The sequence below is a fragment of the Poecilia formosa genome, unplaced genomic scaffold (assembly GCF_000485575.1).
Source record: "Poecilia formosa unplaced genomic scaffold, Poecilia_formosa-5.1.2 Scaffold4, whole genome shotgun sequence".
NCBI classification, from domain to species: domain Eukaryota; kingdom Metazoa; phylum Chordata; class Actinopteri; order Cyprinodontiformes; family Poeciliidae; genus Poecilia; species Poecilia formosa.
In genome coordinates this window covers 4,011,921-4,025,109 of record NW_006799943.1, presented here as the reverse complement: position 1 = coordinate 4,025,109, position 13,189 = coordinate 4,011,921, and the positions used below count along the sequence as shown (strand labels likewise).

At 39.0% G+C, this 13,189-nt stretch overlaps 1 protein-coding gene across 1 annotated transcript in view; it reads right to left on the bottom strand.

Annotated features, from left to right (window-relative positions):
• Nucleotides 1-982: 982 nt before the first annotated feature.
• The window catches only part of pemt (phosphatidylethanolamine N-methyltransferase), a 52,565-nt gene continuing 40,358 nt past the window's right edge, over nt 983-13,189 (bottom strand). The window contains exons 4-6 of the mRNA XM_007560438.2: nt 11,476-11,621; nt 7,765-7,876; nt 983-1,783 (exon numbers count right to left, since the gene is read on the bottom strand). Coding sequence (XP_007560500.1) covers nt 1,705-1,783; nt 7,765-7,876; nt 11,476-11,621 — 337 coding nt within the window. The 3' untranslated portion in view covers nt 983-1,704. The remainder of the gene's footprint in view (nt 1,784-7,764; nt 7,877-11,475; nt 11,622-13,189) is intronic.

The window sequence follows — 13,189 nt, the reverse complement described above, 5'->3', positions numbered from 1 at the left end:
AAACTATTTTGGCTAAAGGACTTCAGCATGTTTTTAGATTTGTGAATAAAATTACTCTGCAACGGACAAGAAAAATTAGGATGAAAAATAAAAAAAAAAGTCACATATTTGGTTTCAGACCCAGTTTATGATAAAGGCAAAAGAACAGTTGACACCGAGGTTAGAAAACGGAAGATATTCTTCCAGCTGACATTCAGTGTTGGTTGATAAGGTCACTCTGAACTAAACACAAACACTGACCTACTTTAGCCACCCACATACATACAGAAATGTTTGCACTTTAACTTCCTCAGGCATAAAAACATATTTTTTTAATCCAATATTTGACCTATCCTCACCTCTTTTCTCCTAGATTTATGACAGTTGTGAGTTGACCGGGCTGGACGGCATTCACTTCATCACCACCTGTTCTCTGCTGGGTTTCTGCCTCTCTCACACTGGTGATTCTTACCAACTCGAATGAGGCAATTTTCCCTTAGCCACAGACACACACACACACACACACACACGCATGCACACACGCACATCTTAACTAATAGTACTATTGAGAATCAGTGAGACACACAGATGACAGATACAGCACACGGCTCCCGTAATCATCGCAGCGTGTGGTTAAATCTGGCACCTGCACATCTCCAGCTTGAATGTAGCTGCAAATAATGCTGAAAATCACACTCCTTCTTAAATCTTGGGTTTGAGATATAAAGAATTTATATTAGCCACGGGGTAAAAGCGGAGTGTACAAAAAAGGAGAAAAACTTTGCACAAATTTCCTCTTGTGAGTTAATTTGAGTCCCTTAAATCTCTGTAAACTGCAAACTTCATTGTGTTTTACTGAGGTTATTTATTTATTTATTAATTTTAATGTCTTAGGGGTGTAGATGCTTTTGCGAGACTGAAAACATGCAGTCTGTGTTCGAATCGACGGATACAGCCTCTTCTCAAAAACCCTCAGTAACCTAAAGCAACACTTTCAGTACAGCAGCCAACAGAAAATTCAGAAGCCTGCCAACCCACGTCAGTCCTTGAGATGTCTCCGGCTTACTGACAGAAGCAAAATAAAAAATAAATAAAAACCAACAGCAAGCCTTACATACACCCACACCCATACACAGCCACTCAAACCACTTCTAGAGACATTGTCTGGCTGGTTTGTTTCAGTTTTGTTGAGACAAACTTTAAAATGATTTCAAAATACTTATGAACAATAGAACATTGTTTTTTTTTCACCTGTATTTTTATGGTGAATGTCTTTATTGAAGTATCATTTTTTCGAACTCACTTTACCGGCGTGGGTTGAGTGATGTGTTGGGAGAGGTTAGTTTGCCATGTGCTTACTTTAAACTTTCAATTCATTCTCCAAAACCAAAATAAACACATGTGAACACCCAATAAAGCCTGGTATGATAATCAGCTGGGGTTTTTTTCCTCCACATCTCCTGAAACAGCTAAACACGTAGATGCCGATGTTATGCCAGAAAATGCACCAACGATGTTGCTTTTTCAAAATAAAGTACATCTTAACATTTCATGACATTTAAATTAATTTCAAACTCTGATTGTGAAGAGTATAGGAACACAAATATAGGCTATTCTGCCCGTATGGATCAGGCACATTGTCATGAAACCCCATCTGGAAATTTTTCCCCCCATTATTAATAACTCTAATACATTTGTGAGAAATAACAACCAGGCTTTTGAGACTTACCCTTCGAACCTTATGGCCACTTTGTAAGCCAGGACCACTATGGCAGTAAGAACCAACCCAACAGGACTGGCACCACTGGAGACAGAACCAGAGAGAAAAACAGAAGATAGATAAGAGGGTATGACGACATCGCTGAGACAAAAGGAGATCCCTATTTAACTTCACTGGAACACATCAGGCAAGAAAAGACCAAGAACTACCTGTCCTACATATTACAGATGAGAAATGTGACACATTTGTGTCCACATACACATGTGACATACACATGTGACATACATGTGTATGTGGAAGTGATCAGAATACAGCTGGGTAAAAAAAAAAAGATTCATTCAGTGACAACGAAAAAAATCTATAACTCATAATAGACAAATGTGACTGTAGTGCCAAGACCATAAGTTATGAAACAGCGTTATTTGAGCCAAAGTAAATAGCTTTTTGTGCAGAGTGGTGATGTAATTTGAAAAGCATAGTTTTTGAATAAATGAAAAAAAAAAAAGAAAAAGAAAAGTATGCTGCCTATTTTGTAAAATTATTTTCACCCAAAATTTCTGGAACTACTACCTTGGTTCTTTAAAAGCTTCTCTGGGTTCTTTAGTGACTTTTTGGATGAGCTGTTTAATCAGTCTTGAGTTGATTTCTGAGTCATCTGGCCACGTCTAGGGAGGTTCACTAATGTTCCATGTCAAACGGGTCTGACGTCGTCAACATCTGACCAAGTTACGTTTTGCGTAGCCTGGTTGATTTGCTCCAAACCAGTAGATGGAAACATGCCTAATTTGAATTTTCTTTTTTTCCCCCCTTCTGTTGTGACATTTTTAAAATTTAACTCACAATTTGCATGACAGTTGAATTCTTCTTCCAAGAAAGTAACTTAAGACTGGAGCTTTTTAAGATGGCTGAAATCGGCTTACTCTTCATGGATTAGATGCTAGCGTTAGCCTTAACAGAAAATGTGAAGGCTCTTGCTGGCTGTCTTAGCTGGTCACCAGTTTAGAAGATGCTTTTAGTAGGTGACAGGTCAGCCAACTCACTGCAGGCACGAGGTCAGCATGGTAACTTGTTTCACAGATAAATTGTACAAGCAGAACAACTTCGAAAGTTGCTTTAGTGTGGGTAAAGGTCATAATAACAAAGCAATCTTTGCAGAAACCCCTAACCTAAATCAGCAAACCAGAAATACAATTACTCCTTGTCTAACACAAACATTAAGATGTCCACAGCCAATGTGTGTGACAGAAGATCAGGCTGAATGCTGAGGGAGATGAGTGGCTCTGCAGCGTTGCTATCTACGTTACCTGAATCTGCAACTGTCATCAGTCAGCTGCGGCACACATTACTGTCATGTGTCTGCTTCTCAGATTATACAGATTAACATAAACAAAGGCCATTAAGGCTCGTGGTCTATGGATTTTGCGGAGGACAAGGAACACCAATCAACCTGCCTGTCAATACCCCCAAAGTTCACCTTTACGTTGAGAAGTAGATGATAAACTCTACATCCAGTTGCTGTTATTCTCTTTAGTTTGAAGTGGCATTGGCGGTAAAGTACCTGCCGATTAAGACTCATGTAATAGAACCCAAAAGGGGTCTATCCAAAATGGGATGCACAGATGCAGCCGTGTAACGTTCTGTAGCTCTGTCACTTTCCCCTCAACCAGCAGTATACAATGTCTAAACAGAGGTAAACAGGAACTAAAGGAATTTGAAGATGCAATGGAGAAGAACCTTAGTACCTTAGAACCCTTAGTAAAATTTGGGAAAACCATTAGATTTCTCAGAATAAAAACAAATAATCTAGCACAGACTGCAGGGCTTTGGTGAGGTATACTAAAGAGCTAGGCATAGCATATTTACTTGAAATTACACTTTGACTGGGCTGCCATCTTCATTCATTTAACAATCACTGGAAAAACACAAGATCTTACTAAGTATTTTTGGCCTAATTTCTAGTGCAAATATCATACATACAGGTGATCGGTCAATGAATTAGGACTTTGACTATCTGCCTTGTCTCTGTGCTGTGAAACACAAAGATTATTTTTTACCCCATGAAACATACACTCCAGAAAACTCCAGACTATCAATGCACACATTGATACAATACATTTGCATTTAAAGTGTTTTAACATGACTTTGATTTCTATGTCAGCGATGGAACAGCTGCGATGACATTCCTCTCATGGCTTCAATCGGCTTCAGATGTTATGCACAACATTCGCCTCCCACTTATTCAGACGGACCAATCTGACGCCATGACTCAACGGACCTCGTTTCACGGTTTCTTTGTGCTACTGACCCATTTCCAAAACCTTGTTACTACAAATATTGTGACCAAACCTGGTCACCGCCGGTTGACTTGATTGTGTCACGTTATGTCCATTTGAGAGAAACACTCCCTCAATTTACGCTTCCGCTTGAAAAGCGGCGAGGAGCTGACAGTGGGGAAGTACTATTTAAAAGTTGCCCCTTTCATCTGTGTGTGTTTCACGCTGTGTGACTCAGAGTGATTCTCAGTACAAGCTCATTATCACCTGATCCAGAAAGAGCAGATGAGCTCCCGTTTTGGGGACAGGCAAATTAACAAAATGTGACATCAGAATTTTATTATTCTCCCATTGATTTGTATGTTATTATTGGTATAAGTAATCTCATATAACTCTTTTATGGAAAAGAATGTCTTAGAACATAAATTAACATACAGTCATCATCACCCTAAAATAATGGTCAGTTATTTTTAGCTAATAGTGATTTTTTTTTCTTGCCCAAAATATTTTTTAGAAAGACAGAGGTGGTGATTTCCCCCCCAAAAATCCACTTTTAGCAAAAAAAATAAAAAATCACTAGGACTATTATTTTAAGAATGTGACGATACATAGTGTCTGAATACGTCAACCAGTCGATGATCATAACATTTCTGTTTTTATTTCAGAATTTTTGGCTGTGCAGCCGACTACACCTGGACAAGCATAAGCTGGATAAGAACCAAGCAAAACTATAACGGTACAAAATGGCAAATGGAGCAAAAATAATCTTTACTCTTTGCTTGTTACTGTAGTTATCGGGAAGCAAATGGAAAATTTCCAAATTTAATGACCTCGAGATTTACCAGCAACAAGAAAAACAACTACAGTATACCCGGAGGGACATTTCAATGCCAAAAAGGGCAAATGCCATTGATGTCAAAACGACATTGATTTACTAGCTCCTATCAATACTATCAATACAACGAAGCACTGCTTTGTCACCAGCCAATCAGATTCCCAATCAAGCCAGTGCTTATGTGGCTGCGCTCCAACATGGCAGCCCAGAGTTTGAGGGCGTGATGTGGCCCAGAGCGCAGAGTGATCTTCTCAGACTGGGAGCGTCTTTGTTCCGTGTCTCTCAGAGACCCCATGCCCCACCACATGATGAATGTCTCTGATATAACTGACCACAGTTGTAATGCACTCGGCGAAGACGGTTTTAACAAAACGAACCTTTCAAAAGCGAGCAAAGGGTAGGGGAAGGTGCACAACAACTAAAAACCGAGATGATTGTAGAATTTCCACACCATCACTCAACATCTGAATACTATAAACTATAAAGCTAGATTCCCTTTTATGTTTTCATGCTTCATTTGCCTCTATATACCAGAGCTCTTATTTATGTGACCTCCAGAATCCATTATTCTTTCGTCCATCATCTGTACCTGCTTGTTCATGCAGGTGTAGACGACAGTCATTGGGTAATGTTCACTAGTCTACCACAGGGCAACCCAGATATTGACGTAAATCTTTTGGAAAACTGAGCAATTCTAGACTTAATTGTACGAACTATAAGCCAAATTAGAATGTACTTTATTGTTTTATAGTTTCTGAGAGTCTGCTGTGAATTAGGCTTTTAAAAACAGATCTATTTTAATTAGATGCATTTTATCAGCTGTGATAAAATGTCTGTTGCAAAGTGTCACCACAAAACAGACCAATTACAAAACGCTTCTGTTTGCAATGAAGTATTTTAACTTACATTTTACTACATTTTGAAAATAAAATTAGATTGTTGCAAATATAGTTCTGCAAATTATTGCTTACTGGATATGTTGGTACTAAAAGCTGTTGGTTAAAAAATAAAGCTCTACTTCACCAATTTGTTGACATGATCTAAAAAAAAAAACTAAAAAAAAACCAAATCCAATATTTAGTCACTAGATGGAAAAACATGAAGCAGCTATATTTAGATTCCATTTTATATACTCCGCTCTGTTCAGCTTGTCTTAATGCAACATTTCCAGTACATTTTCTAACAGGTGTGAGCTCATTTGGTGGCCAGTTCACACAAACAGGACAGAAAAAGCTGATGGGGTTCGAGGGCTAACGGAGAGGCTGTTATCCTTCACAGCCTCAGACCGTTCACTCACAGTAAACAAAAACACTCCTAAGGTTAATCTTATTAGTCACAACATGATTTAGAAAATAAATTCAATGAGAAATTTAAGTAGTGATAAAAGACGTGTATGCAGAACATGGAAACTTTATTCAGAAAGACAAACCCAGGACCTTCTTGTTGCAAGGCAACGTGTTGCCAAGCACAAAACTGTGCAGCCACAGTTTCTTTAAAGAATTAAAAAGATGTTTGAAATCACTAAATGAGGTTATTTGCAAAACTTAAAAACTGGCCAATGTTGTATTACAGAAAGGACATCTTTCCAACTAAAGTGACTTCATTTTCTCACCCTCTGAATAGCCATTTATCCCATCGTTGTCAGTTATTGTGGACTTTGTTTAGCATTACAAGAACTAAGATTCATTGTAGCAACAGCCAACTCAATGTGATGATGCTTAAAAATCCATAAACACACAAAAAAGCATTATTGTAATTGTCATTCCACCAGGTTGGTGTAGCTTCATCGTGTAGCCCTGTTGTTAGCTTGTGCGTTAGATTTATGGCCATACCAGAAACGTGAATACAAGACTTTAGTATGTTAATAAAGAAGAAAAAAAGTGATTAATCGCTTTTATATTTGTTGCCCCTTAAAATCAATGTAATTAATTAGTTCCATTAATTAATGGAAACTAACACGTTAAAGTTCTGGCACTAGTATGCATGTACTGCAGGTGTTCTTCCTCTGTTCTGTTTAGTTGATCATGTATCTACTTCCTGTTGGTGATGCCTTCCATAAATTCAAAATCAAATTTAATTTTGACACAAATGATATCCAACTTTACATTTTCTAGCCCTCTTACCTACAAAGCCTCCAAAACGTTTTCACTCCCATGGCAGATTCCCCCTTTCACTGTTTTTTTATAAATTAAATCTTGGGCCATGTTGCTTAGCATTTTTGGGAAATATTTGTAAAATAAAAACTAGCTATTCTTACCTGAAATTCCTGTGTTAAATCAAATTAAATTATTGTTATTCAATTCATTGTTCTATGTCGACTCAAATTAAAGTTTTGGTTTGACTATGCACACAATGAAAAAGAACAATTTTGAGGGTTTTAATGCATTTTACAACTATGCTACTAAGTGTGAAGGGAACTGCATTTAAAACTGACCAAGCAAGACAAAGAAGAGAGACATTTGAAAATAGCAAAATTAAGTAGAGGTGTAAGAAAGCGTCCCTAATCCAGACGAGTCTTAACAGCAATGAGGGGAAAAAAAGTGATGAAGAAGAGAGAGGGGAAAAAAAGGAGACTGAGCTTTTATTAGTCTGGTCATCAACTCCATAAAAGCTTGCCTAGCAACCACACACGCTAATCTCCCAGCCATTTTGTCACAGTTGCCATGGAGACTGGGGGCACACGTAAAACTTATTTTACCTTGCTGCGTTTTTCAGCCGTGACTTGCAACTCGGAGAACAACAACATGTTCCATTTTTAGGTCGGGGGTTCATTAATTATGCGTGCACTCTCCTCATTTAGAGCGCCGTTTGACGTACGCCGCTGCCGCTCCGCTCAGCCAAACGCATCAATTCTGCTGGAGTTTCATCGTCTCGGGGCGACAAACTTTCAAGATGGTGATTAACAGCGAATTGTTTGCAACAAGTCCGTCAGTAGAAAACGGGCAACATTTACTCACATGAGCGCGAGGCCGAGGTAGTTGGCTGTGCTGCCCCAGTACATCGGGTTCTCTACGACGCTGAAGGGGAAACCGGTCACCTTCTCATCCATCAGTATGCCAAAGTAGTCGCCTATACAACAAACACAGAAACATTGGGTTAAAGAGTTCCTTTAAAACAAACTAAATCACAGAAACAGCTAAATGACAACAAAGTTCGACTGGATTTTTATTTACTTTTTGATTTTTTTTGACTAAACATTGAATTCCGTCAAATGTAATTTTAATGACCATGATAACGTAAAAACAGTTTTGCATTTATTACGCTAGCAGCACTCTGGAAACATCATTTTCTCCTATGTGTTTGTTTTTGTGTTTGTGCGTGTGTGTGTGTCTGTGTGGGTGTGTGTTCCATCTCTACTTTGCACTAATTAGAGATGGGTTGGGAAATTGTCTGCTGACCGATTATGGCCCATTTTAGGCCTGGCTGGCCTTACCAGTGACCAGTCAGCTGGAAAGTGTTCAGCAGGAAGGCTTCTAAAAAGGGAGCTATTCTAGTAGGAGACATATCTGCTGCCAACCTGAACAGGCTTTCAAAGAAGTTCAAAAGAAGGTAGTAAAGCTGCTGCGTTTTATCCTTCAGCGTTTTCTTCTTCTAAGGTTACGGAAAGTGCTGCACTTTAAAAACGTGGCTCATCTATGGAAATTTCATGTAATGTAAGACGTTTTCATACTATAGGCCTGGAAAGTACATTATTCAGTCATGTGAAGATAAAGTTATTTAAGATGTTTATTTGCGGTCGGCGTCGTTGGACGTGAGGTCAGCTGAACTGGGACACTCCTCACTGCAGCTCGTACACCCACCACATTTTGCTATGCAATGAGTTCCCAGTGTTGTGCCCAGGCAAACACAAATGTTATCTGACCCAGTTGGTCTTATGGAGGGCAACAGGATGTGCACATTTGAATATTTCTCTTATGCCTCCCCTGCCCACCTACGTAGAAATATTCATACACACAAACACACACGCAGCAGGTAAAAAGCCACTGAATTACGCATTTGTTGCTGCTGGCCCTGTTTTCTGTCAAATGGAGGCCGGTAATGTCCGAATTACATAACGCCTTTTCATTATGTATGCTCTTTTTTAACAGCGCGCAAAAGAAAGGTGATTATATAAGCGTAACTGCTTGGCATTCAACGGACCCCCAGACTCACCTGGCCTTCCCACAATATAGCCAGCCTCGATTGTTCTGACCCTCAAAGTGACGACTGGCATTTCATTCAGATCTGGGAGCCAATCGCGACTGTAACGATGTTGTTTTCACTGCTTTACTGTTCTATACGAATATAAAAAAAAGCGGCCAATAAAGCAGCATCCTGACTTCATTTAAACTGGAAACTTGTCTTTGCTCCTGTGCCGTGCAGTTTAAATTGTCAGGCCACTTGTTTAACGAAGAACATGTCCTGAATGTCCTATGCTTAAAAGTCGCAGGAGCTGAAAAGAAAGACGAAGCGCGCACTCACACCGAGCAGAACCGAGCGGTGGATTGGTAATCTGGTAAATGGAACCCATTTCCTGACGGCTTTTAGATGGAACGGGCTGACAGCCTGTGATGATCAGACACTTGATTACCTTGTATCAACTGTGGCTGCAGGAGCATGTGAAGTCAAAAGGAGCACCAAAGAATATTTTGCATCATCAGGATATAATGGACATAACCCATAAAGCACTCCGTCATGCGATGTCTCGCGATACTGGGTTTAACTCACAATTCTTAAATTAAAGTTTCCAGACTTTAATTTGAGAATTGTTACTTTTTGTCCACCTTAGAATTATGACTTCTTTCTCACAATTGAGATTTTTTTCTTCACAAAATTCTGAGACTTTTATTTCAGAATTCTGACTTTATTATCAAATTTCAGATTTTTATATCAGAATTGTGATTTTTTTTTTCTTTCTCAGAATTTGTGCTTTTTCCCCATCTCAGGATTCAGACTTTTTCCACACATTTCTGGGGTTCAAGTCAGACTTATCTCCGGATTCAGACTTTAATCTCAGGTCTTTAATGTCAGATTTTATTACTTTATCTCCCCATCTCAGAATTCAGACTGTTTTCCACATAATTTAGAATTTCTCCACACAATTCTGGGATTTATATCGGACTTTAATCTGAGACTTCTGATTTCAATCTCAGAATTTTTTCTTTTTTCCATCTTGCAGTTCGGGCTTTCTCCTCATATAAGATTTTAAAGAGAGAAAAAAAATCATGTTTATTTTGCCAACAGACAGAGACCTTTGTGTTTATCTTTTCAAGTGAAATTCTCTTCAGAATTAAGGTGCAGGCTTGTGCAGCAAACAGCAGCATCAACACCTTATGTGTTTTTAACCACATAAGGTCATGGTACTAAACTCAGTGGAGTTTAGTACCATGACCTATAGATAAAAATTCATTGTTGTTGCTTGTTGTTGTTTCTATTGTCACTTGCTGTAAAATGAATTGCCCGTTGAGGCATGAAAGAATCTGAATTATGGCCTATGAATACTTTTTGTTCTGACTTTCTTCAGTTTTTAAGAATCCCGTTGCTCTTTTGTTCTCTTTATGCAAACCTCTGGTTTCAGCCCTACCTTGTCTGTTATACTTTGACTTGGCACATGTGTGTTTCTCTAATTACAGAGCCTTTTTATCCTTGAATGACTCATCACTTGGAGGACAAGACATCATGCTTCTAGCTAAAAAGCTGGACCAGTTGTCTTTCCACATGCGCCACCTTTTACTGGGGCATAATTTTCTACTCCTAAAACCTCCATAATTGCACCAGAACCAATACGAGCTTTTTTTTAACTGCTTCCTGCTGTTCTTTCATTCACAATCACTTGCACTTGTTTCTATAGATATTTAAATTGATCACTGCAGTGTATAATTGCGACATCTTCTCCTGTGGCATCCACTCCCCCACTTCTTCCAATCTCCTCTTTAACTGGTGCGCTTCAGAGATGCAAAATGGAGGACTCCTCTCCCCTTCTGTTGGTTCTTCTGTCCCCCTTTGTGATTGTCTGAAGCCATCTGAACCCAGTAATGGACATGGGCGAGGCAGGAAAAGCATGGGACAGTCAGTCTGGGTCATTTATGAGTCTCTCCCACTCTACATCTCAAGAATTAGCAAGCGGTCACTGCTGCAGCGCTCGTGTTTGTTTGCAATGATGCCAGAATGTTTTCAGCAGCACAAGACAGAAAATCATCACAATGAGCAAAGACTCACTGAACACACCAAAAACAAACTAAAACTAAGGAGTTTTTCTTCAACTAGAAAGAAGCTAATTAGTAATTGGAAAAGAAAATGGAATACATAAATAATAATAGGGAGAATAATAAGTGAAAGTACATTCAAAAATCAAGCTAATAAATATAAGAGCTCTTAAGGCATACAGTTAATTATTACCTACTTTTGTTTAGTTAATGCTGATTAAAAATGGAGGCTATTAAGTCTATTGCCGTGGTTTTTAAATAAATAAAATAAAATAAAAACTTAGTGTAGCTGAAATCTTCATTTTTCTAAAGAGTGGAAGTTAGTGGCAGCTGGGAGTCCACTGTGTTTAGTTTTGGTGCCACTTCTAAAAGTTGTGCTGCAGAATGTTGCACTGCATTCTCAGGTCCACAGTGGATATTTTTCATATAAATATGTGTACCATTACACTCTACATTTACTGTCAGAAACGACTTGAAATTTACCTAAAAAAGTCCCAGTGAAGCCCAGAGCGAGAAAACTGCTGACCACCAGAACCGTCCCCGTCACTATAAGGGAGATCCCGACGTAGAAAACATCTGTCCGCTCCATCAGCTCCCATCTGGCCTGGGTCTTCATCACCACTGTCATACTGTACAGCAACAAAGATGAGGCATAACTTTATTTGCTGCTCTACACTGACACAGGGTACTATGTTTTAGTCTCCTTTGTTGAATGTTAACATTGAAAAAAAAATCATCAGTCAGGTAAAACTGAAAAAAAAAAAGGAAAGTTATGCAATTTGGTGTGGACCACATAAAACAGTTTACAAATCTTACAATAGACAATCAGAGAATGCAAAAGTGTGCCATAGTGCCATTTTATATTACAAGTAGCCAAGTTATCACCAGTTGTTATAAAAATCCTCTATATATGAAATATGACTTAAAAGAAATTTGACTTCTTAACTTAATGCTTTGAAATTGGGCCTCAGTCTCTTTAAGAAACTCCTGCCTTTTCTGAAACTCCGCCTTCAGGAAGTCATTACAACATGGCTCCTCTATCAACCCTTTAAAAAGTTTTTAACAGTGTTTCATGAGCTCAGTAGACGTGCAATTACACCAGGTATTTGCTAATTGCTGCTGGCTAGTCTGAAGGAGCTGAAGGAGGTGTGTCACGGGGGATTCAAGGATTTCTCATATATGCATAAAAGAATCAGGGCAACATTGCAGGTACGCTTTTGATGCTGGAATAACATTATAACTCGCAAAGCTCAAAAAAGTCAATTTTACATGATACTGACCCTCAGAAATGAAACAGGTGCACCTTGTTCCATCACTGCATATCCACTCAATTAACACCCACCTCTAAAATAATTATTTGACGAGACTGAACACCGCATAAGCACTGCAGTGCAGATCAAACACACGCTGCTGCTTCTTAACTCAACAAGTGGAATCTGTCTCTTTGATGCAAAGAACAACAAACCAGTTGCACACCTGAAGCAGCTGCACACCCTGCCAAAAGACCGGAGCTACATTTCCATGACTCTCCACAGTCTCCTCTTAATGCATGTTCTGTTTTGTGTGTGAAAGTGTGTTCGGTGAATTCGGAGGGAAAAAGAGAGTGCTTGTTTACCGGAGTGCATTTTAAAGTCGCCTGACGTCACTCTTGATTGCTCTCTCTGGATGATGTGAGGGTCGTGGGTTGTGTAAGTGCAGTCATGCAGTAAAAGCATTTTCATTTTCTATCTGGTGCTCGGATCGAAAGCGCACAGAGGGGTCGGTGACTGCTTTAAAAGGTGCTCCGTTTGGTTTTGGCGATGGCTTTTTGAAAACATGTTCCCTCCGAACGTATTAAGCACTAAACTCTGGAGGATTTGCTGCTTGGGTTGTTTGTTTTGGAGCTCAGAGCAACACAACTGTAGTGTTGAAGAAATTTTGAAGTAACTGACAAGATGTGCATTTCGTATTAGTCAGCCGTATAGTAGTTGCATAGAAAAGTGCAAGACACAAAATTAATCCAATTCCAATGTATGTAAGTGTGTGCGAGCGTGGGTGGAGGTGTAGAGTGCATCATGAGTTCAATTAAAGTGCACTAAACAAGGCTGATGTGAATGCACTCTAAAGCTTAAATAAGCAGTGACCAGAATAACTATCTTTTTTTTTGAACTGGTATGACTCTTAGTCATTACATTCTTGTTTAACGTTTTGTTTATTG